The following is a 22,258-nucleotide window of genomic DNA, read 5'->3' as shown; positions in this document are numbered from 1 at the left end:
TCTTTTATGAACAGAGATGACCAGCTGAGCGTGTTCAAAAGTTCACTCTTTCTCATTGCACATCACTCATTAGTGAGGTGCCTCGATAAAGTCAGAGCACAGACATCTATAGTGTGCGGCTGCAGATAGAGACCAACGATGAAATGAGGCAGTGATTCTAAAGCTGTCACTGCCTACTCTAGGACTGCTTATTATCCTGAGAATTTAAAAAGACCATCCAAATATGTTTTCTTGAAAGAAACGTTTATTTATGATCTTTATTGGTCAAAAAGTTTCAAACAAATCCAGAACAGGTTTTTACATTTTGAGCCTATAGTGCAAAGACACTATGTCATGCATGAAAGCAATGCTCACCCAGTGGAGCTCTCCCCCCGATACATTTAAATATTGGGATGATCAGGCAGAAGATTTATGCAACAGAAATCTGCTTGAAAAAGAACATGATTTAAAGCTCAGGAAGTTTTTCACAACATAAATGTGCTTAAACAACTGATAATTTCAACTTCTTAATTTCAAAACAAAACACCCCAAGAATCAACTATCCCTTTAAATAAAAAAAATAATCAGTTTATATTCCTCTTAAAAGAACTCCAACAATGTAAAATAAGTTCCAATTCCATATATATATATATGTACATTTATAACTTAGGTGCTCTTTTGCTCTATAAACTTTTTCCATGCAACACTGCCAGAGGACGGCGGACGCTCTACAGAGGCCTCTCGGAGAGAGCCGTGTAGCTCCTCACTCTGGCGAAGAACAAGGGCGTGTACATCTTGTCAATCTCAAAAGCAGTGACTGCCGTCTCCCCAGTTGATCTGGAAAGAAAGCACAGAATTACTAGTTAAAACGAAATTTCACCTCACTTAAAATCCTTGCATATTCTAAGGCGGAGTTTATTTTATGCCACAGCCTTTTTTATTTTTAATTCATCTCAGTAAATTTTAAATAATATAAGGAATATTGTAGATAATTTGAAAAACTTAGAAAAGCATAAAGGAAAATCACTCCTAATTCCAGCACCCGGAGGCAGCCGGAGGACGCACTTGCGGTGCCTCTTCAAAGCTCCCCACCTCTCCATTGAGCTTCCCCACTGGGATCACACTGTGGAGTCACCCTGCTACTCTGCATTTAAAATTATATGTGTTTCTTCACATCATTAAATACTCTTCAGAAGTCATCTTTAGTGGCTGCATAAGATTTCACTGTCTGCTTGTATCACAATTTAATTAATTCCCCTTTTGTTGGAGACTTAGGTTGTTTTCAATATTTGGCAAGTGAAAATAACATTGTGAAATTTTTGATTATGTTCTTTAAACAGATTCCTAAGAGTAGGATCTCTAAATCAAGGGCTATAGACATTTGAAGACTCTTATTAAAATGCATTTTAGAATTATAATCCTAGAATAGAATTTAATGGTTTAATATTTACATAATAAACAGGACAATTACAAGTGGGAGGGGAAAGCAGGTGATGAGTTATGTTATCACAGCCTTTTATTTTTCCTAAAAAAAGGAGAAATAAACAAAAACAGAAAATTCAAGTGACTTTATAAATATCGTAAGTCAGCGGGATCATGATCAATTACAAATGACCCCTATTATAATGTCTTTTTTTCCTCCTAAAACATAATGCTTTTCATTTGATCGGTCCTACTTCTGAGTTTTGAAAACCACTATGACTTGTGGTTTGAAAAACTAAAAAACTACTACTTTCTTGGGGCGGGGGAGGGGAGCTCCACTTCACAGATCATTGAGAGAAGAAAGACGATCGATCGTAGGCCTGGTCAGTGAGGAAAATGCTGTTCCTCAGTTGTCAGGATCTTCCAAACGAGTGGGGAAAAGTTATTCGTAGGGTAGAAATGTGAACAAGAAAGTTTTCACAATGCGGTCCCGGCTGGGAAGTGGGCTGACGGGAGGCGGCCTCAGAGTTCTCTCAGAACGTGGGATTCAGCCGGGACGGATGCCCTCAGCCACACACGAAGGTTCTTTCCAACCTGACCCAGCTAACTTCAATCTCCACACGAACTGATGTCTCCTTTCCTAATTCCTAGTCTTATTTCATTTATTTCTGTACTGTTCTTTTCTCACACCGCTCTTCTGTTTACTATTTCATACGGGTAGATCCTAACTCACAGAACAAAGAGCTTGAAATAGGAACTGCCTCATAGATTTGGTGCTGGGATACGAGATCTTTTCAGCAGACTTTCTTTTTTTTTTTTTTAAAGATTGGCACCTGAGCTCACATCGGTTGCCAGTCTTTTTTTTCTTCTTCTTCTCCCCAGAGCCCCCCCAGTACATGGGTGTGCATTCTAGCTGTAGGTCCCTCCGGTTGTGCTATGTGGGACACCGCCTCAGCATGGCCTGATGAGTGGTGCCAACTTAACCACTTGGCCCTGGGGCTGGCACCCAGCCTTACTTTCTTAACTACAATTTTATTAAAATCAGTGCATAATCCCTGGGGATAAACCAAATGGAAATAAAGCAAAAAATGGTAAGACTGAAGCAAGGGAGAAGAATAAAGATCTGGTGTTTTAAACCTGCCTTGAGTGAGTCAATGAGTAAGGAGTGGCTGGACAGCTTCTCCTCATGGAAGGCTGCTTTCATTTCCGAAGCGGGGTGCCCATTCACACTCCCACAGGCACTGTGTGAGAGCTCCAGGGCTCCACTTCCCGGCCCACTTTTAGTTTTTTTCAACGTGGCCATTTTCTTGGTTTGTAGTAGGGTTTTTTTTTTCTCCCCAACGCCCCCCGGTACATAGTTGTATATTCTTTGCTGTGGGTCCTTCTAGTTGTGGCATGTGGGATGCTGCCTCAGCGTGGTTTGATGAGCAGTGCCATGTCCATGCCCAGGATTTGAACCAACGAAACACTGGGCCGCCTGCAGCAGAGCGCGCGAACTTAACCACTCGGCCACGGGGCCAGCCCCTGTAGTAGTTTTACACAGTGGTTTTGCTCTGTAATATAATGTTATCTCTGAGGAATTCAAAACCTAAGAGTTCCCTGAGCCCGACAGGAAGGACACATGTATCCTCTAACCTTGGTATTTTTATCGCATTCACCTACTTGTAAGTAATGTGACAAGAATGATGAATCCAGATGAGTTTGTTGAACCTCTGGTGGCCACTGGAACACAGCTGCAGCCCCACATGAAAACTCTGTTCAGCTTCTTGTACAGGGACACGACGAAAATATCTGTATTTGTAGTCGAGTGGTTTCTGTAAAAGAAAAGGTGCGAGAGCAATAATGAAGCCTCATTTCACTGACATTTATATATATAAAAACATTTACAGGAATATACTATGCAAGAGTGACACTGAAAGTAACATAACCTCTGCACACAGTAAAGAGCTGTCTCGGGTATCAACTGAAATGCGTATGAGTGCCTTGAAAGATGTTAAGCACTCTAAAATAAACGGTTTCTCCATCAGCATCTCAAGCACCACAATAACCCCACATGTTAAACATGATTGCATAATTGCTCTTTAGTGGCTGAAGGAATGAAGACCCAGGGAGGTCAAACACGTTAACCAAAGCTACACAGCAGTTTCAGAGACAGGAATTAAAACTTCTGTCTCCCACATCTCAGCCTAGTATTTCCTTCTAATTGAAAACATTTCGGAATTTTTAAAGAGGGAAAATGATAAACTGATAAAGGTTGCAGAAAAAGCAGAGCGTAACTTGTCTTTTGCAATAACAGTATAACAGTCAATGGAGAAAGAGATGTGACAAGGTTCATTAGAATCACACTTCTGCAAATACTGCTGCTAAAACACAAGAACATCAACATTACAGATGGTTTCTCTAGGTCATATTCTGAAAACTGGTGCTCAACATGGGAGTTCCTGAACTCTTTTATTAGATAAAGTCTAAACAACCAGGGCCTGACTACTCCCCAGTTCTGACCTCAGGACACTCACGGACAAGGTCACAGTCAGGGCAACCATCTGTGCCCCTCAGATGCTGCCCCAGATTTCAGGAACCTCCCAGAGGGAGGCGGAGAAGCCAGAGACAGATGGCCACAAGGTGACAGGACTCCCACATGAAACCCTGCCCAAACACGATGTGGGGAGGGAGGGGATTTAACACAAGGGGAACTCCTTTCAAAACCTCTATGAATTGTAAAAGCAATCGGGGAGTGTTTCACAAATAGCTTCCTGAGCCACGTTACGGTTTTTAACCTGGATTGAAAAAAACGTACGTACATGGAGAAAGGCTGTGAAAAAAATTAGGCCCTCAATCTAAGAGTGTTTAAAGTGCCCTGGAATGTACTAATTTAGCAATCATATTTGCTTGGCATGTTTTTCCTTTTGCGAGAAGAAGAAGAAGGAAATTATCTTACTTTAGTTTATTTCCAGTAGAAACTGAAATTCTAAGATGCTTGTGAAAGAATTATCTATATGAGATAATTTAGGAAGAAAATCTCCTATGATTCAAAATGAAAAAAGCTAAAAACATATTTAGGTATAATTTTACCAGTTGTTTCAAAGGAAATTTGGCTTTACAGTTTTACATTAAAAAACCTGGAGCAGAAAAGGAAACCATTTGGAGAAAAACAAACAAGCTGATCTAATAAAAACAACCACATTTTAGAAAACCCTCCAGCTCTCTTCAGAGATATGCTGTGAGTCAACATACATTTTGTGTAATAGCATAAATTATAAAATAGTATTTTTTTCTCCTTTGTAATCAAGAATGCTTTTGAATGAGTAGGGCACTGAAATAAAGAGAAAACTGCTAATTCCACCATGCATACTCACTTCTTCTTTCTTCTTAGTTATCACAGCAAATACTTTGGTCTGATTGTCTGTATCTTGTGACAAGCGATAATGACCCAGTAGAATTGCATCAGTTCTAAAAATTAAAAAAACACATTTTAAATCTAAGTCTAATAATCAGTTTTATGTACTTAAGTAATTTACTTTTTTTTTTTTTGGAGGAAGATTAGCCCTGAGCTAACAGCCGCCAATCCTCCTTTTTTTGCTGAGGAAGGCTGGCCCCGAGCTAACATCCATGCCCATCTTCCTCCACTTTATATGTGGGACGCCTACCACAGCATGGCATGCCAAGTGGTGCCACGTCCCCACCCGGGATCTTAACTGGCAAACCCCAGGCCGCTGAAGCGGAACGTGCGAACTTAACTGCTGTGCCACCAGACCAGCCCCTGTATTTAAGTAATTTAGAAAGTAACGGGTTATAAGTGTTTACTAAACCTGCTTGAGAAGAGTCAGTTAGGATGTGAGTAAACCTGGTTTCCAAGGCCCCAGAGAACCACTGAAGCACATTCTATGGGGAGAGGCCCAGGAATCATGTTTTTCACAAGTACCCACGATGATTGCTTTTTTAACCATCTACTAGTAAGTTAAGGAAGCACTGGGTTACATTAATCTACATGTTACCATATAAAATGTGGACTGGATAGAAAACTACAGAAAAAAAAACTACCTGGTGTTCCTAGTTCTCAAACGAGGAACGATGGACTGAGGCTCCTCAGGGGTCGTCAGCATCATCACATGGCCATCGGGAAAGAATCGTATGTACCTGGGTAAGAGAAAGAGAACACCAAAGAACACCACACACACACGAAGGATGAAACACGTATGTCCTTTTCTACCAGTGCCTAAACCCATTCAGAGCTGTGAAACCACAACGGAAGCACCACGGACCCAAGAACTGGCAAACATCATTAAAACAAACGTGCCTGACCACCTGTGAGGCCAACAACAAAGAACTAAAGGCATTTTACTAACTTTCTTAGGGAGAACTGCTGAACTTTAGTTTCACTCACCGAATAAAAATAAATTAGATTAAACACTGCTCTGCTAAAGTTGTGTGTGTTTTTTCTTCTTTCTGACGAAGATTCGCCCTGAGCTAATATCTGTTGCCCCAATCTTCGTCTATTTTGTATGTGAGCTGCCACCACAGCATGGACACTGACAGACAAGTGGTGTAGGTCTGCGCCCGGGAACTGAACTGGGGCCTCTGGAGCAGAGCGTGCTGAACTTAACCACTAGGCCATCAGGGCCGGCCCCTGTGTTTTTCTTTAAAGCATTAATTAACGTCAAACAAAAGTGAGATCCCATGATAACACACAGCAGTTAACGTCAGTCTACTTATTTCTTAATGATGGTAGTATCTGATGAACAAGACTGAATAAAAGCACGAGCTGTTTGAAAAGGCAAATGAGTACACCGAGGGCAGAAGACAAGGAAGAGCTCTAAAACACAAAACAATTCTTAGACTTAGAGGCTAGGAGGAATTAAATAATTTGTATTAACCTATTGGCTCTCTGAGTATAGTTTCTTTATAATAATGGATAAAAACACTGAGGGCCATTTTGTGGATAAATGCAACAGCCACAAAGAACAGATGTCCAATAACTAACGAGCTAAGACTTGGAGAGAGAGAATTTTCCACTCACTCAGTTTACTACAGTTGTACCTGTAATATTCCACTTGGTGCCAGGCTCTGTAGAAACCATCAAGAGACTGTTCCCCTTGGCGAATATATGTGGTTTTACTGATATAAACTCCTGTAAAAAAGAAAGAGATTTTTTTTTTCAAGATTTTACTTTTCCTTTTTCTCCCCAAAGCCCCCTGGTACGTAGTTGCATATTTTTAGTTGTGGGTGCTTCTAGCTGTGGCATGTGGGACGCCGCCTCAGCATGTCTTGATGAGTGGTGCCATGTCTGCGCCCAGGATCTGAACCAGTGAAACCCTGGGCCGCGAAAGTCCAGCACGTGAACTTAACCACCCAGCCATGGGGCCCACCCCTAAACAGATTTCTTTTTAAGTAAGAACATAATAAATAAAAAAACAAAAAATTATAATCATATAACACATTTCCAGCTTTATTTTTATTGTTGTTTCCTTTAAATATGCTCAAAGTACTTACACCTGTTACAGAAAATCAAGACTATTTATCAACTTCAGCATGATTGATTGATCCCTATTCCTCCTGGGTTCTAAAGAGTTCAACTTACCATCAAATCGAACACGAGGCCTTTCTAAAAACATCTCTCTCCAGGATGTGTATGGAACGAGTTTAATACAGCTTCTGCCCCAAACTTTCAAGCAAGCCAAACGCCATATTTCAGGGTCTCTAGGCAATAAAAGCACACCATCAATTTATATAAAAAGCTAAGTTCCTATAGACAGACATAAGGAATACTCCTGCAACCAGCCATCTTTTATTCTGTAGGTATTTGTGGGGCGCCTGCCAGGCACTGCCCCAGGCACTGGAGACAGAATGATGGACAAGGCAAAGGCCCTGCTCTCTCACCAGTGGGAAAGCAAACAAAAACAAGAAAACAGAGAGAGAAAAGTTTCAGGTTGGGTGCTCAGTGCAAAAACAGACAAAGCAGGGTACACAGACAAGGACGATGGTCGGGGCAAATAAGAGACTGCTGCAGATACGGTGGCTGGGAAAGGCCTCTTTGCGCAGGCATCTAGAGTGAGGAGGAACAGTGTCCTGGGCAGAAGCCACAGCAAGGGCAAGGCCCTGAAGAGGGAGTGTGGCTGGTGTGCTCCACAAGGAGCAAGAAGGATCATGTGGGTGCAGCATAGCGAGCAAGGTGAAGAGGAGCCCACAAGATCTGAGTGGCAGTCAGGGGCAGGGGAGGTGACCTGGGGGAAGGGGTGGCGACTGGAGTGAGATGGAGGCCACTGCAGGGTTCTGAGCAGGACTCGTGCTTTTAAAAGATCACTCTGGTGGTTTACGGGGACTTCACTCTCGGGGCGTAGGGGGGAAGCAGGGAGACCACGTAGGATGCCCCTGCTGTGATCCAGACCCAGCGCAACAGCGGCTGTGCTTCTGTGGTGGCACTTGAAGAAGCCGTGAGACTGGAGGGAGCGTATTTTGAAGGCAGCACCAACAAGCCTTTGTTCTGGGATTAGTGCAAAAACTGAAGCAAGAGATGTACTGAATACTGACATGATTCTGATACAGCTCAAAATATTTTAACTTCATCTGTAGCTTGCAATATTCAGTTTTAAAGATGTAAAAACTATTTATATCAGAGCCAGACTGTAAAAAAAGATATACCCTCTCCAAATTTGTTGCAATGTGTATTTAAAACTTTCTTTTAAAGATTACTTTTATGTTGTGATAACAATAAAGTTTTATCCCTGAAAATTTCTCTTAATCAATTCTCTCTCTTTAAGTTTTCTCATGTAAAATTAAAAGAAAAGTTAACAGAGTAACAGTGCTAGAGACCCCAATTTCAAAAAGCTGGCGCAATCCACTAAGTACTTAACAAGTACTTGTTAAATAGGATAACATATAGAATCACCAGAAAACAAAAGCTTCAGGCAATTCAAATGTTTTATTCAAAATATAAGACTCTAAATGAAATTAGGTTTTTTAAAAACAGTGCATCTGAATTTTAAGAACTACAGTTATAAAAAAGTTCTAGACGCTAAGGACTAAATATATATTTTTATACAACATATCCATGAAAGATTACCAATTTCAAATAATTTTATACTAACTAAGCTATGATTATTCTTCACATAGCAAGATGTAAAAAATACAGAATAACTTTCAATAACCCAAAAGAAAATTCCAGTTCAATCTAAATTTAAATCATTACCACTTAATGGATTTAGAGATACTGTGAAAATGACTTGAGTCTATTTTTCTGACACAATTCTTTTTTCAAATCAGCCAAGCTAGCGTGCAAACTAGCCTATGGCAGTAGTATCTGTGACTACGTCTGACCTACATATTACTCTATACCCTGGAAACCTAGGGCATTCTAGCCTTTAAATGCTAAGCTGTTTGAGAAAATCATCTAAGTACAGAGTAGCAAAACTGTTCCTTCTAAGCTGTTAGCCAAAATATCAATCAAGCTCTTTTATCAAAATTGGCAAAAGACCATAATCTTTCCACGGTCTGAGCTGTTTTTAAAAAAGTATGTACCTGGCACAGACATAGAATCCTCTGCACACCTGTGACAACTGCTCTAATGACCTGAGGTCCAAGTCACTAGACACCACCCACCGGAAGATGTACATCAGGACCTCCATCGGCAGCACTGCAAAACAAAACCATCCTCTCAGCGACTCTCACACTGTGCTACTGTCACATTCTTAGTGCAGATATTTTTATGTATCCCTAGAAATTTGTAAATCACACCCTCAGTATCACTCAGAGCAACAGCACGAGTGTATTTAACTACCCCAAAGTAATAGTTCCTAACACCAAGATGCAAACACCTTTGTTTTTTCAGTAAAGAACAGATCTGAAGCTACTTTTATAAAGCAGCTGCTTCCCTTGGAGGAGAACTTTACCATCAAGATAAATTAAACGTGTTAGGAAAACAGCCTACTGTATCTATGTGTGTGTATCCACAGCACATTCGTTAACACTAGAAAGTTACCTTCATTTCCTGGAAAGTTTTCCACTGTCCTCCTCTGAAAAGACTCATAACCAATTAAACAACATTTAACATATGAAAAGAAGAAAACAATCATTTTTAAACATTGAGCCTATCTCAGGAGCACTGTCCAAACTGGCAGAAGCGCCTGATGATCTCTGAGTATTCTTCAGTTTTCGGAGGGCCGCCCCCCTCACTCAGAAACTCCCTCTGCCGGATCTCCACTGAAAAAAGGCTGACACCCCTGAGCAACAGCACTACAAACTCAGAAAGCTCAGCAGTCGATGCAAACTCCTTATAACTAGATCTCCCCCTTTGAACCTTTAAACCTTTGAACTAGAGCAATCAGCTGGCAAGTTACCTGACCTTAGAAGTTCGGAAAACTTAAATCTCAGGTTAAAGTATTTATCACGGAGTTATCACAAGCATGAATTCACACCTGATATGTGAGTCTGACTGCTCTCGAGTTCAGGCTGACACAGTTTCAGCACAGACTCCTGAAATGTGAGCTGCTGCTGGAAGCAGGACAAGAGATCTGCCATCTTGCTGTCATCATCATTGTCTTCGATGCTGAAAAAAGACAGGAGGTGAATAGATTATTGGCTCAGTCTACAAACATGGAACTCAGAAACTGATTTTTCATACTACTTTCAAATCTGCTTTAGGAAAAGTCATCTAAAAGTAAACTTACTGCTTTTTTTTGGTGGGATAAAAGTTTATTCTGCTTTGCAAGTCTTTGAAGGCAAAGGCTTCAGCAATTTTAATTCCCACCCAGAAGGAATTAGAATTTTTGGATACAACTGTTGAGATTTAACTAATTAATTTTATTATAAAGTAGAGATTTCCTCAGTTAGTGAAAAAGATAATTTCAAATGACTTAAAAAAATCTTAGGTAAATATATTCTTTTAGGTGACCATAATCTCTTCAAACTGGTTAAAAAATCAAATATACAGATGTCATCTGAGGTACTTACCAAGGGGTTTCTAACAGATGTGCCTTATCATACTACCTTTAGAGAGGAAAACACGTAATTTCAAAAATCTTAGCAGGGTCCACAAATCTTCTATCAATATAAACGAATGTGCAATTAAGAGTTCTAGAAAAATATCTGGCTTTCCATTTTGCTGAAAGTAACCTTAAGAATGATCAGACTTACAAAAAGGCTTGGATGGGGATGAAGTCAGAAAACCAGGAAGGGCTTATTTTAACACAACAAAGGGCAAGCGTGGCTGAGGTTACTCAGCCAACACTTTACAGAAGGCAAAAAACAGCACAGAAACCTCAGGGATCATTAGATCTGATAAGAAAAAAGACTGTAAGAACTTTCATAGCATCTGGGTTCATATAAAGGGATGGGAGAGAAAAAAAACGCTTCTTGAATGTTGTAGTATAAGCTTTCTTGACAGCACCTGGCATCTATTTATAAACTGGGTGAAAACTGGGTCTAAACGACTCTACTCAAATTTAAAGACGGCTTAGAAAGAGCCAAAGTGATTCCTTTTGAGTATGAACTACCTCACAGTTAAATCTAATTTGGTGAACAATACTATTAGCCTAAAAGTTCAAACGGGCAATTAATACTGTTTCACTAGGATGTTTTTAGCATGGCTTATCCAAGGCTTAAGTGGTAATACTATAAGCAGTTAAAATACACTGGCATTAAGGGGCTGGCCCAGTGGCCGAGTGGTTAAGTTCACGCGCTCCGCTGCAGGCGGCCCAGTGTTTCGTTGGTCTGGATCCTGGGCGCGGACATGGCACTGCTCATCAAACCACGCTGAGGCAGCGTCCCACATGCCACAACTAGAGGGACCCACAACAAAGAATATACAACTATGTACGGGGGGCTTTGGGGGAGAAATAGGAAAAAATAAAAAAATCTTTAAAAAAAAAATACACTGGCATTAAGCATAAGTTACTAATAAAGGTAACTTCTTAATTATTTCAGGACAGAGGTAATATAATAGCTAATATAATACCTCATTACCCAAATTCTATTTTTCTATGTATTGCTCATTTTAAACGTGACATTGTCTCATGGGTACAGACTCCCTTTCCTTCTAACATCAGCAAATTGGGCGTTTGGGGATAGAGGGATTAAGCCAAAACAATTTTATAATTGTCTTGCAAATAGTTTCAAAAGTATTGGTTTAAAAATAAGTTCTCTTGCTTTTTGTCTTCAAACCATCAATGCTACTTCATGACTTTGATGCAAGTGGCATCCATACAAGAAAACATGGTTTCTTTTAGGAGTTGCTTATATCCTGAAGCTGTGCTTTTAAATAAACCATCAGAGTCTTAAACAACAAGGTCTTGTTATAGTTCAGTTATATTTTCCTAATAAAATGGAAAGTCCTTTTTTTTAAAAAAATGTAGTTTCAAACATATATAAAAGGAGAAATACTAGTGTAATGAAACCCCATGTACCCATCATCCAATTTCAACCATTATTAACATTTTTCTACTTTGGCCTATATTTTAATAGTTTTGACTTTAAATAGGTTTCAGAAAGTTGAAATGTGTCCTTTAATTTACTCCAATAATCACTGCTTTTATTAAACTCTTTCATTACTTTATTTTTATGTCTATTTAAAATATGCACGTCTATATTTTAATCTTTGCACATCTATGTTTTAATCTTAAAATTTCCCTAATTAAAAAATTTCCACAACTTCATAAACAAGTCTTTATACTAAAGACTATATAACTTAACAGAATTAGCACCATCTTCTCATCATGTTAAGAGTCAACAGGACACAGACGCTGAACTTTAACAAGCTCTATGTATTACCGTCTATCAAATTATATACTCACTAGCTGTTTCCAACGCCATCACCATCTGGAGACCGGGTATAAGTAATCTTGAACTCTATATCAGGTACAAGTTGCATAGCCCTACGATAAAACTTGATGGCTAAAAGAAGAAATAAAGCTAAATTAGCTATGACCACACATTTTTGTCATTTCCTTTGATTACCCTTAACTGTGGCTTGCTTTGGTAACTTTCTTTACAAATAGGCAAATTCCCTTTTTCTACATGCAACAGTAGTTCAGCAAACAAACATTTCCAAACCTTACTACTCAGAGATAATCTTTCTTTTTTTCTAAAGCTAACATGTTGTAAAGGTTAAGATGTTGTGTTTTACCCTTCTCGTTCAGCCCTTCCCATCGTTTTCCTCAGCCTCTTATGCATTGTCACAAGTGAGCTTATACAGTTATCTTTCTTCAGGCTTTGAAAATGCTACTGTAGCCACAACAAAAACATTTCTAGGCAAGCCTTTCTTTCCAGGACACAACTGAGGAAAATCAAATGCATCCTACTGGGTGGAATAAACAGAAGAGTTTTTTGGAATTTATCCTTCAAATCCAACTTCCTTTAGTCCCGCAGCCTCTTATTTAGCTAAATAGCCTTTAACATCATTTTTTTCCCCATAAAGCTGGCCAGGTGGTTTAGAGCCATAACATTTATTAACGTCTCCCACAGACCTCGGGGCTGCAGAGGCCCATTAGTCCTTCTGCCCCTAGATGAAGTCAAGTCAATACATTCTGCCATGTTCTATTACTCTGGTGAATTACTGTACAGTAAGTGGAGATGGGAATCTCACAAACTAAAGAAGACTGGAGGAATTTCACCATTTGGCCCCTTTCAATATCTCAGAGTAAAAATACCACCAGCAGGAACTTGCAAATAAATGCCGTTAATTCTGCAAATGTTATTTCAGGGCATTTTCAAATGATTCAAGCACAAGCATTTTTCCCATGCCCCAACTATTAGCTTCACTATCACAAAATGAAAGCCTAATTACAAACCTAATATTTTCTAAAGAGCCCCATCACCTTGTTTACGTATGCATTTCTACTGGGTTAATAAGAGACAATTAAAGCTGAAGGGTTTCCTTTTCATAAAACGTATATTAGAACTTAGAAAACATATACACGTTCCTCAATCTTTCCTTTATATTCCCCACTTCTGAAGTAATTTTCACCTATAAAAGGAGCATGCCCTATTTTTAAACTAGTAACAATATTTTTAATATTTTAACAGTGAAAAATTCATAAATACTAAACCTAAGTGTAGAAAAAGGTTATTTTACTCATCCTACTAATATGATGTTTCCCAGCAATAGTTTTTGGAAAGAGACAGGTTATACAGAAATATCATTTTTATGTTAGGTTTTTTAAAAAACAACTTCAAATATAGGGAGGCATGTTCTATTCCAAATATATTCTAGCAAAAAAAAAAAAAACAAAAAAACAACTGGTCAATAACAGAGTGGTTACTCAGAAATGTCATGACAATAGAAGCTGGGCCCTGAGTTTTTACCTTCATACAGAGCTCCATTTTGTTCTTCTTCTACCGCTTTTAGGAAGAGTTCTCGAGCCTATAAAAATAAACAATGAAAAACAATTTTTGAAAATCTGTATTAAAAACGAGTACTGGTGGTGGGAGGACAGCCTTTTCAACAAACGCCGCTAGAACAATTGGACATCCATAGCCAAAATAATCAACCTTGACCTAAACCTCACATCTCACATAAAAATTAACTCAAAGATGGATCATGGACTTAAATGTAAAATGTGAAACATAAAACTTTCAGAAAAAAAAATAAAGAAAATCTTGAAGACCTAGGACCTGGCAAAGAGTTTTTCTACCTGGCACCAAAAGCAGAATCCATGAAAGAAAAAGTTGATAAATTGGACCTCATCAAAATTAAAAACTTTTGCTCTGTGAAATACCTTGTTAAGAGGACGAAAAGACAAGCTGCAAACTGAGAGGAAGAATTTACAGGAAGAATATGAACGTACAGTCAACGAAGGGCTTGGATTTAGAGTACATAAAGAACTCTCAAAACTCAACGGTAAAACATAAGCAATTCAATTAGAGAAGAAACAAACATTTCAGAGAGGATATAAACATGAAAAGATATTCAACATCATTAGCCATTAGGGAAGAACAAATTAAAATCACAATGAAGTATCACTACACACCTATCAGAATGGCTAAAATTAAACAGTAAGGACAACACCAAATGCTGACGGGGATGTGGAGACGCTCGATCACTCATACACTGCTGGAGGGAACAGAAGATAATGTGGACGCTCTGGAAAACAGTTTGGCAGTCTCTTTTAACCACATATAAACTTACCACATAACCAGCAATTGCACTCTTAGGCCAGAAATGAAAACCTACGTTCATGCAAAAACCTGCACATGAATCTTCATAGCAGCTCTATTAACAATAGCCAAAAACTGGAAACGACCCAAATGTCCTTCAATCGGTGAATAGTTAAACCAATCGGGGTACATCCTTACCATGCAATGCTACTGAGTAATAAAAAGGACCAAACTACTGATACACACGACCACCTTGATGTATCTCAAGGTTGTTATGCAGAATGAACAAAGCCAATCTCAAAAGTTTACGTGCTTTATGATTCCATTTATACAACATCTTTGGAATATCATAATTAGAGCAACGGAGAACAGATTAGTGGTTGCCAGTGGTCAGGAACGGCCGGGGAGGGCGGAAATGGGGGAGCACAACTGTGAAGGTGCAGCAAGAGGGAGCCTCGAGGTGACACAGCAGTTGTGCATCTTGACGGTGTGGTGGTTACGTGAAGCTACACGTGAATCAAGGCTGCAGAGAACTCTTTATGTAACATACACACCAAAAAGCACTGGGAAATCTGAATAAGCTCTGTGCATTGTACCAATGTCTATTTCCTAGTTTTTAACATTGTACTACAGCTATGCAAGATGTCACCATCGAGGCAGGATGGCTGAAGGGTACACGGGACTTCCCTGTATCTGTGAATCTGTAATTGTCTCAAAATACAAATCAAGATTAAACAAAATGAATATGGAAGATTTTAGTTATCATGGTAATGTCAATTATTTAATGGGAAATTGTTTCTAAACAAAATCTTGGATCTGATGGTATAAAGAGGACCATGGAATGGGATGAATAAGGAAAAGTAAAATGGTGTGCTGTGCCTACTTCCTGTGAGAAGGAATTAGGAAAGAGGTGAACAATTGGATAGCATTCAAAATTTTTTCAGCATGAGTACTTTCAAAATTTTTCAGAGTAACAAAATGATTAATGCATCATTATAAATTTGTTCAACTCAAAATGTAACAAAACATCGCATTAAGACATTCAGAAAGGTGTTAATCCTTGAACAACTTTTTTCCTCTTTTGGGCTTCTGTTAATAAATCCAGAAGCATCAATCTTTTAGAGACCAAGTGAATCTCAAGAATCTATAAATTACCAAAGAGAGTTCCATGAAGACAGGTACCTGTAGGAAAGAAGCCCATGAGGATGGTGGTACCATCCAAAGTACCTAGAAGTAGTGAGGGATGGATAAACTGGCACACTTGTCAAAATTTTTCCAATACCACGCCCATAATACTTAACTTTTCTTCTTTTGCCAGTTCTTGCTTTCCTTTGGTGTCTGCTGCTTTCAGTAAAGAGCCCCTTGCTGGTCTGCAAGGTCGAGTTTCTAAATTGCTGGAGCCTACACCTGGGGCAAGTTCAAACATCCACTGAGCTCGGAACATCTGGAGTTGGGCCTAGGGGACAAAGTGTGTTTGGACTCATCACAGAAGAGCAGCTCAACTCTGGAACATTTATCAATAGGTCCAACATCAATTTCCATATAGATGCTTACTCTAAGACCAAAAACACTGTCTCTTAAATTACTAAATTAATATCCATTAAACACCTATTATCTTCTAAAATAATTTTCTGCTGAAAACATTAAAGAAATCATGAAAATCTGCCTAAAATAAGTTTGTCTATACAGGAAAAATCTAATGGTATTGGAAAACTAAATTTTAATTAGAGTTGAAAATATTAGCTATCAGTTAAGGACTCAACTTAGAAGCTTCCTGACATTTGTTTACTTGGAACACGTCATCCAGTGGATGTTAAGACAGCTGCTAAAAATCCTGCAGGGGAGCCCTAAGTCTTTCTTTTAATAATCATTCTCTTTTTTAAAAATATTTTTTCTAATAAACTTATTTTTTTTAAGATTTTATTTTTTCCTTTTTCTCCCAAAGCCCCCCGTACATAGTTGTGTATTTTTAGTTTTGGGTCCTTCTAGTTGTGGCATGTGGGATGCTGCCCCAGCGCAGCCTGATGAGCAGTGCTATGTCCATGCCCAGGATTGGAACCAGTGAAACCTTGGGCCTCTGAAGCAGAGCGAGCGAACTTAACTACTTGGCCGCCGGGCCGGCCCTCATAATACACATAATTTAAAAGTTATACGTATAATGAAAAAATTAATTTTTACATGTGGACAAACTGAAGTCCCCATGTGTGCTGGGCTCTGCTCTGCTGCCCAGGTTCCCTCTTCAGGAAGAGAGCACTGACCAGCCCAACTGCTGGAGTGCTGCGGAGAAACAGCCCCCAACAACTGTCAGCCAGCCGGGGCTGACCACGCCCCCTTCCCAGGCGGTCCCTATGCAAGGACTCATTGGTGACTGACAAAGGCCGCTCTGAAAGGTTACTCCACCCCCAGAATTCCTACAGGCCTGGCTAAGGCGGTCCATTCAGACTGCACAGCAGCTCGCTTTCTCCCTCTGCCCACTCCGCCTGCCTCCCTCCCTGCCTGCCTTCCCCAGATGTTGAACCCAAGAGCACACCCTAATAAACCTCCCACGTGGTAATTAATCTCCACCTTGGAGTTGGCTCTCCAGGGAACCAACCTGGGAAACCCTTCCTCCCAAAGAAGACCACTGCCAACAGGACTGTGTATATATTAGTCCTGGCTTTTTAAAAAAGGCATATGGAAAATAGTAAGTATTAAAAATAATTTTCTGTACATTTTTACACTGCTTTGGTTTCCACCCTTCTACTTCTAAAACAAAACACATATACCTCTGACATACAGAATTTTCAGCCGCTCTCAATGTCTACCAGAGGACGCACTCCAAACAAACACTCATTATAAAGCTTATAAATTCAGTAAGATGCGCTTAACTAATTACAATGAGTATTTTTCTATTTCCATGCACAAAGATCTACCTCATCCTTTTAAATGGCTGCAGCGTATTTACTGTATGGATGCACCATTATTTAATACAAGTGACAGATATTTAGGTTGAATTCCATTTTCCCATATAAATAATGCTACAACAAAGATTTTCGTACATGTATATTTATTCACTTTCCTCATTATTTCCTGAGGATTAATTTCCTGGAAGGAGAATTACTGGATCAAAGGGAACGTGTTTTTCATTTTGATCCACATTGCTAGTCTGCCCTCCAAAAAAGCTGCAGCAATTTATACTTTCAGGTACCCTGCATAGGTGTTCTTATAGCCCGGACAGCAATGGGCATCATTCACCAATTTGATTGTTTAAAAAAAAATTTCATTGTAGATTTAATTTATACTTTTTAAATTATTATTATTATTTTTTTAAAGATTTTATTTTTTCCTTTTTCTCCCCAAAGCCCCCGGTATATAGTTGTATATTCTTCGTTGTGGGTTCTTCTAGCTGTGGCATGTGGGACGCTGGCTCAGCGTGGTTTGACGAGCAGTTCCATGTCCGCGCCCAGGATTCGAACCAACGAAACACTGGGCCGCCTGCAGCGGAGCGCGCGAACCCAACCACTCGGCCACGGGGCCAGCCCTGTACTTTTTAAATTATTAATGAGGCTAATTATCTTTTCAAATGTTTAATAGCCATTTATATTATTTTTTTCCATTAGTTGTCTGTTCATATCTATCTTGTGTTCCTCTGACTAATGTATAAGAATGTCCTATATACCGAGGATCTCAATCCTCTGCCCATAGATGGTAAATAGTTTTTCCAGCTGATTATTCTCTTCATTTATGATGTCTTTTGCTATTTTTAAACTTTTAGGTGCTCAAATCTGTCGATCTTTTCCTTTAAAGTGATGGGTTTTGTGTCATGCTCAAGCCTTGGTTTGACTACTTTAAGCCCATATAGTGAACTACATAGCAGGAATTATTGATATTTCTTTTTACAGAAAAAGAAATCCATAACACAGAATTCATTATTCTATAAATAAGCATGAAAATACAGTTAAATACAATGCAAATAAAAACTTACAAATCTTCATAATTATGACCCATTTCTGCTCATGTATGGAAAGCATGGAATAGGAATTAAATATACAACTGCAGAAACCTGCCTGTAGGTCGGTCTCAGCAGGGCTTTCATTTTCAGCATCTCCTCCTGCTCTGACAGTATCAGAATGACAATCTTCCTCAGCTTCTGCCTGGGGGGAAACCCAAAATAAGGATCAGGAATATGCAAACATCAGTGTCCCACTGTAATCTACATCTCCTATTCAGCTATTTGGCCAATGAAACACATAGTTGCTTCTCTAGATATCTTCTTCACAGGTAAATTTAAGGATTTCAATCAGACAAAATTTGATACTTTAGTTTTTTAATACTGTAGAATAAACAACTTCACTGGGCTCCAGTTTAAAACGTTTGGGTAGGTTAAAAAAGAACTTTGCTTCATAAAATAACATTTAGTTGCGGTACAGAGTTCAGCAAACAGTTTTTGTTTCACAGACCACCGAAAAGATCATATATAATCCATATATGGATGTCACTCCTTTTACACAACTGGCATGTTATTAATATGCAAACAAGACTTCTGTTTAATATTTTAAATGTACTAAGAAAGCCCATAGTGAATGTTTTTGTAAAGAAGCCCCTTCTATTTGTTTCATAAGTCCAGGTTTTTATATATTCAATTGATTAAAGTGGAACACAGCTGGACTGGAATTACTGTGCCAGGCTTGGGGCTTAACAGGTCTCAGGTCAGATTCCTTCCATTTTATCCTTTTATTCTCAATAAATGTTGGCTAAATGAAACTGAATCCTACCTTCCAGTGAAATGAGATGTTGCCTCAGTTCAGTCTGTTAGCTAACAGACTTATTAGCAAATGGGACTTGCTCAACATTTAATATGTTCAGTCCTATAAAGATATGTGGCAATCAGGGAAATGACCTTGAAGGTTAGTTAGAAATAAAAATAATAAAACCTATTTAATTTTACTCATTCCAAAGATGGTAAGTTTTATAATTACAAATTTTAGTTGTAGTTTGCTTCTAGCACATAAATGTACTAACACAAATTTCTGAATGCAGCAACCAGATGCGCTTGCACCACTTTACAGCACAACATAAACAAGCCTCACTTCCTATCTTATCTCTGGCAGCCAGACTTAGAGCAGGGGTGCCTCTAAGACTTGAACTAGTTAGAAAATGCTAAAGTGCTCAGCACACTGTGGAGGCTGAATCGGTGAAGAAAGAAATGAGAGGCCAAGACTCTGGATGAATTCCCAGAAAAGTGGAAAATTTAAGCATTAGTGCATTGTCAAATACATTCCTTTTGTGAGTCTCTTTAAGCGGGTGCTTTTCCTACTAAGAACATCACTAATATGAGGATACATAATAAAGGACTATGAATTTATAGATTGCATCGAGAAGTGTATTCTTCTCTCTTCTCAAATAAAAGTCTGCTTTACACAGCAAACTCTAAGTATAGCTCATGGGAGGGACCTGAGGTCCCTAAGGTAGCCTCTTAGTGACAGCCTTCTGACTCTTGCCTGGGAGTCAGTCTATAGTGACTTCATTTAAAGAGCTGGCCCTGCTCTCTCCACCAGTGGACTCTTGCACCTGCTGCATGCTCTCTCCATCTGGAATGACTTCTTCCTCATGCGGCTACGTCTACCCATCCTTCAAGATTCAGTTCAGGGATCATCCCAGTAAGAAGCATTTTTTGATCCTTTTAATTGCTGCCTTTGTTTTCCGATAACACTTGTGCTGTGTTACAGCACTTAAGACTCTGCTGAAATTCTTTTTGTCTTCTTCGCTAGAGCTGGTGCATTGGGAACAAGGATCACATTTCAGCTATCTCTATAAACTTGGGGGGGGGGGGTGACGCTCCCTGGTGGTCTAGTGGTTAGGATTCGGCGCTCTCTCTATAAACTTAGAGCCAAACACATTGCTTGATTCATAGTAAAGAACAGTCCAGGCCTCAGCTGCCTCATCTATACCAGGGTGATGGATTTGATGACCTCTTATGTCCATTTTCATACGTGACATTCTATGATTAAGAGTGTACCATAAGTCACCTTAGAGGGTGGTTATACTGAAGCTCCAGTACTGTACCAGGGTCTAGCACTATGCCAGGATAACAGATGCTCAAAAAAAACAGGTGAATTAACAAGTAAAATGCCATGTGGATATCTAATGCATATCTCAAGGACGAGGAAAGGAAATATGAAATCTATAATACAGACAGCATCTTTCTTCTCCCCTGAGTTCCTATGTTATAAGAGTCATAACCCACTATTGCTTTGATTTTGACGGTATGATGACAAAAACAAGAGACTATCAAATTTGGGGTTTTACTACATTTTTGTCAACTCAAATACCACTTGAAATAACTAGGTCCTGGGCCGTCACCCAGAGATTTTCACTTTATTTTTCACAATTGAGTTTGACCTAAACGTCACTTTTCTTTTGTGGAGCTCATGTCATCATTTTATTCCTGTTTTACACATGGGATTAATGAAATAGAAAAAGTTAGGTGCTTAATCCCGGTCAGAGAACTACTTCTGAAAGTTTAGGGGCGTAGTCAACTAGTGCTTTCTCTATCCTCCGGATTAATTCATTCTGCGTTCATTTCTTCGATAAATATTTGAGTGTCTACTACGAGTTAATTAGTTTGGTACCATTCTACCCTTGATTCATGCAACCCTAGCCGAAGAAAGGCGGTATAGGGCAGAGACTACACATTCCAGCATGCAATGGTCTCATGGAATTTGCGTTGTCAATGTCTGCCACTTAGCTCAGTGCCTCCATTTGGACCGCAGACGCTGCTCAGGCCCTCACTGCCGGGGAAATGAGACATAATCCCTCCAACCCCAAGCCGCCAGGACAGCCTGCCAACATCCTACCCAGGGCACTGACGCATCCCGGGGCAGGTGCGTCCTAAACCCAGGACTCCTTAAGGAGCCACAACGGCCTCTCCGTGGGCACGGCTTTCCAAAGGGGGAGCAATCAACAAGTGTCTCCGCGGGCCACGGCTCCCTCCCGATTTCACATGCTGCGACGGCTCACCTCCATCTATGCTCACTGCTTTTGATAAAATCCCTTGAGGGGGCGAGACTGGTTCAACATCCTCAGCAAGCTACGAAGAGGCATTTTTCTCCGCGCTCCTGCACACCCGCTCTCCTCCATCGAGTCCCGGCTGAGGGGTTCAGCGGGAAGGAACCCGGGGAGCGATCAAGGCTGGCACCCCTTCCACTGCCTCTCAGGCCAGGGGTCCCATAATGGGTGGCGGCCGCGCAGCTCCCACTCCTGTCTCCACTCCCCGCTCTCTCGGGGCCCCCCTGGCCTGGCCCCTCCTGCGCCCCACGCCCCCGCCTCGCAGTGTCCCCGGGCCCCCTCCCAGGTTACCATGCTGGCGGGGTGGCCGGCCGCGATCGAGGGGCTCTCCGCGCCCTCCGCACCGCCCCCCAAGGAGGTGTGCGGGTATCCGGTGTCTACTCCTGCCCGTCTGCCGCAGCGGGGCTTAGCAGAGTTCTCGGTCGGAGAAGCGCACCAGGCAGCGGCAGTAACTGCGGGCCCGGCGTACGGCGGCCATCTTCGCGGGGCAGGGGGCCAGACTGGGGCGCGCTGGAGCGGCGGCCGGGGACTCGCGGAGCGGAGGAGCGCCCGCTGCCAGCCGAGGCCGAAGACTGTGCGAACACCGGAGTATCGGCCCAGCTGGAGACCCCAGACGCCGCTGCGGAGCTGCCCCCTTCTGGCCGGGAACCTGCGCAAGCGCACCGAGCATGCGCAGTGCCGACCCCGCCGTCCGCCTGCGCACACAACTCGTCGGCTCCGGTGA

At 40.5% G+C, this 22,258-nt stretch overlaps 1 protein-coding gene across 2 annotated transcripts; it reads right to left on the bottom strand.

The window, feature by feature from the left end:
• Positions 1–226: 226 nt before the first annotated feature.
• On the bottom strand, positions 227–22,229 carry FBXO9 (F-box protein 9). Of its 2 annotated transcripts, XM_070584799.1 has the most exons (14): positions 21,826–22,155; positions 19,242–19,334; positions 18,534–18,620; positions 15,790–15,943; positions 13,696–13,755; positions 12,186–12,285; positions 9,813–9,943; positions 8,917–9,031; positions 6,980–7,098; positions 6,439–6,529; positions 5,443–5,538; positions 4,758–4,851; positions 3,064–3,215; positions 227–816 (listed from the first exon to the last, which is right to left on the bottom strand). In XM_070584799.1, exons 4-14 carry the CDS (start codon positions 15,929–15,931, stop codon positions 708–710), a joined length of 1,209 nt encoding a protein of 402 aa, XP_070440900.1. In that variant the 5' UTR covers positions 15,932–15,943; positions 18,534–18,620; positions 19,242–19,334; positions 21,826–22,155; the 3' UTR covers positions 227–707. The 2 variants fall into 2 exon arrangements, with proteins under 2 accessions (XP_070440900.1, XP_070440899.1); XM_070584798.1 differs by lacking the exon at positions 19,242–19,334 and having other exon boundaries at positions 21,826–22,229.
• Between the last annotated feature and the right edge of the window lie 29 nt (positions 22,230–22,258).

This window comes from Equus przewalskii, chromosome 19, assembly GCF_037783145.1.
Source record: "Equus przewalskii isolate Varuska chromosome 19, EquPr2, whole genome shotgun sequence".
Lineage (NCBI taxonomy): Eukaryota > Metazoa > Chordata > Mammalia > Perissodactyla > Equidae > Equus > Equus przewalskii.
This window is presented reverse-complemented; position numbering and strand designations above follow the sequence as displayed.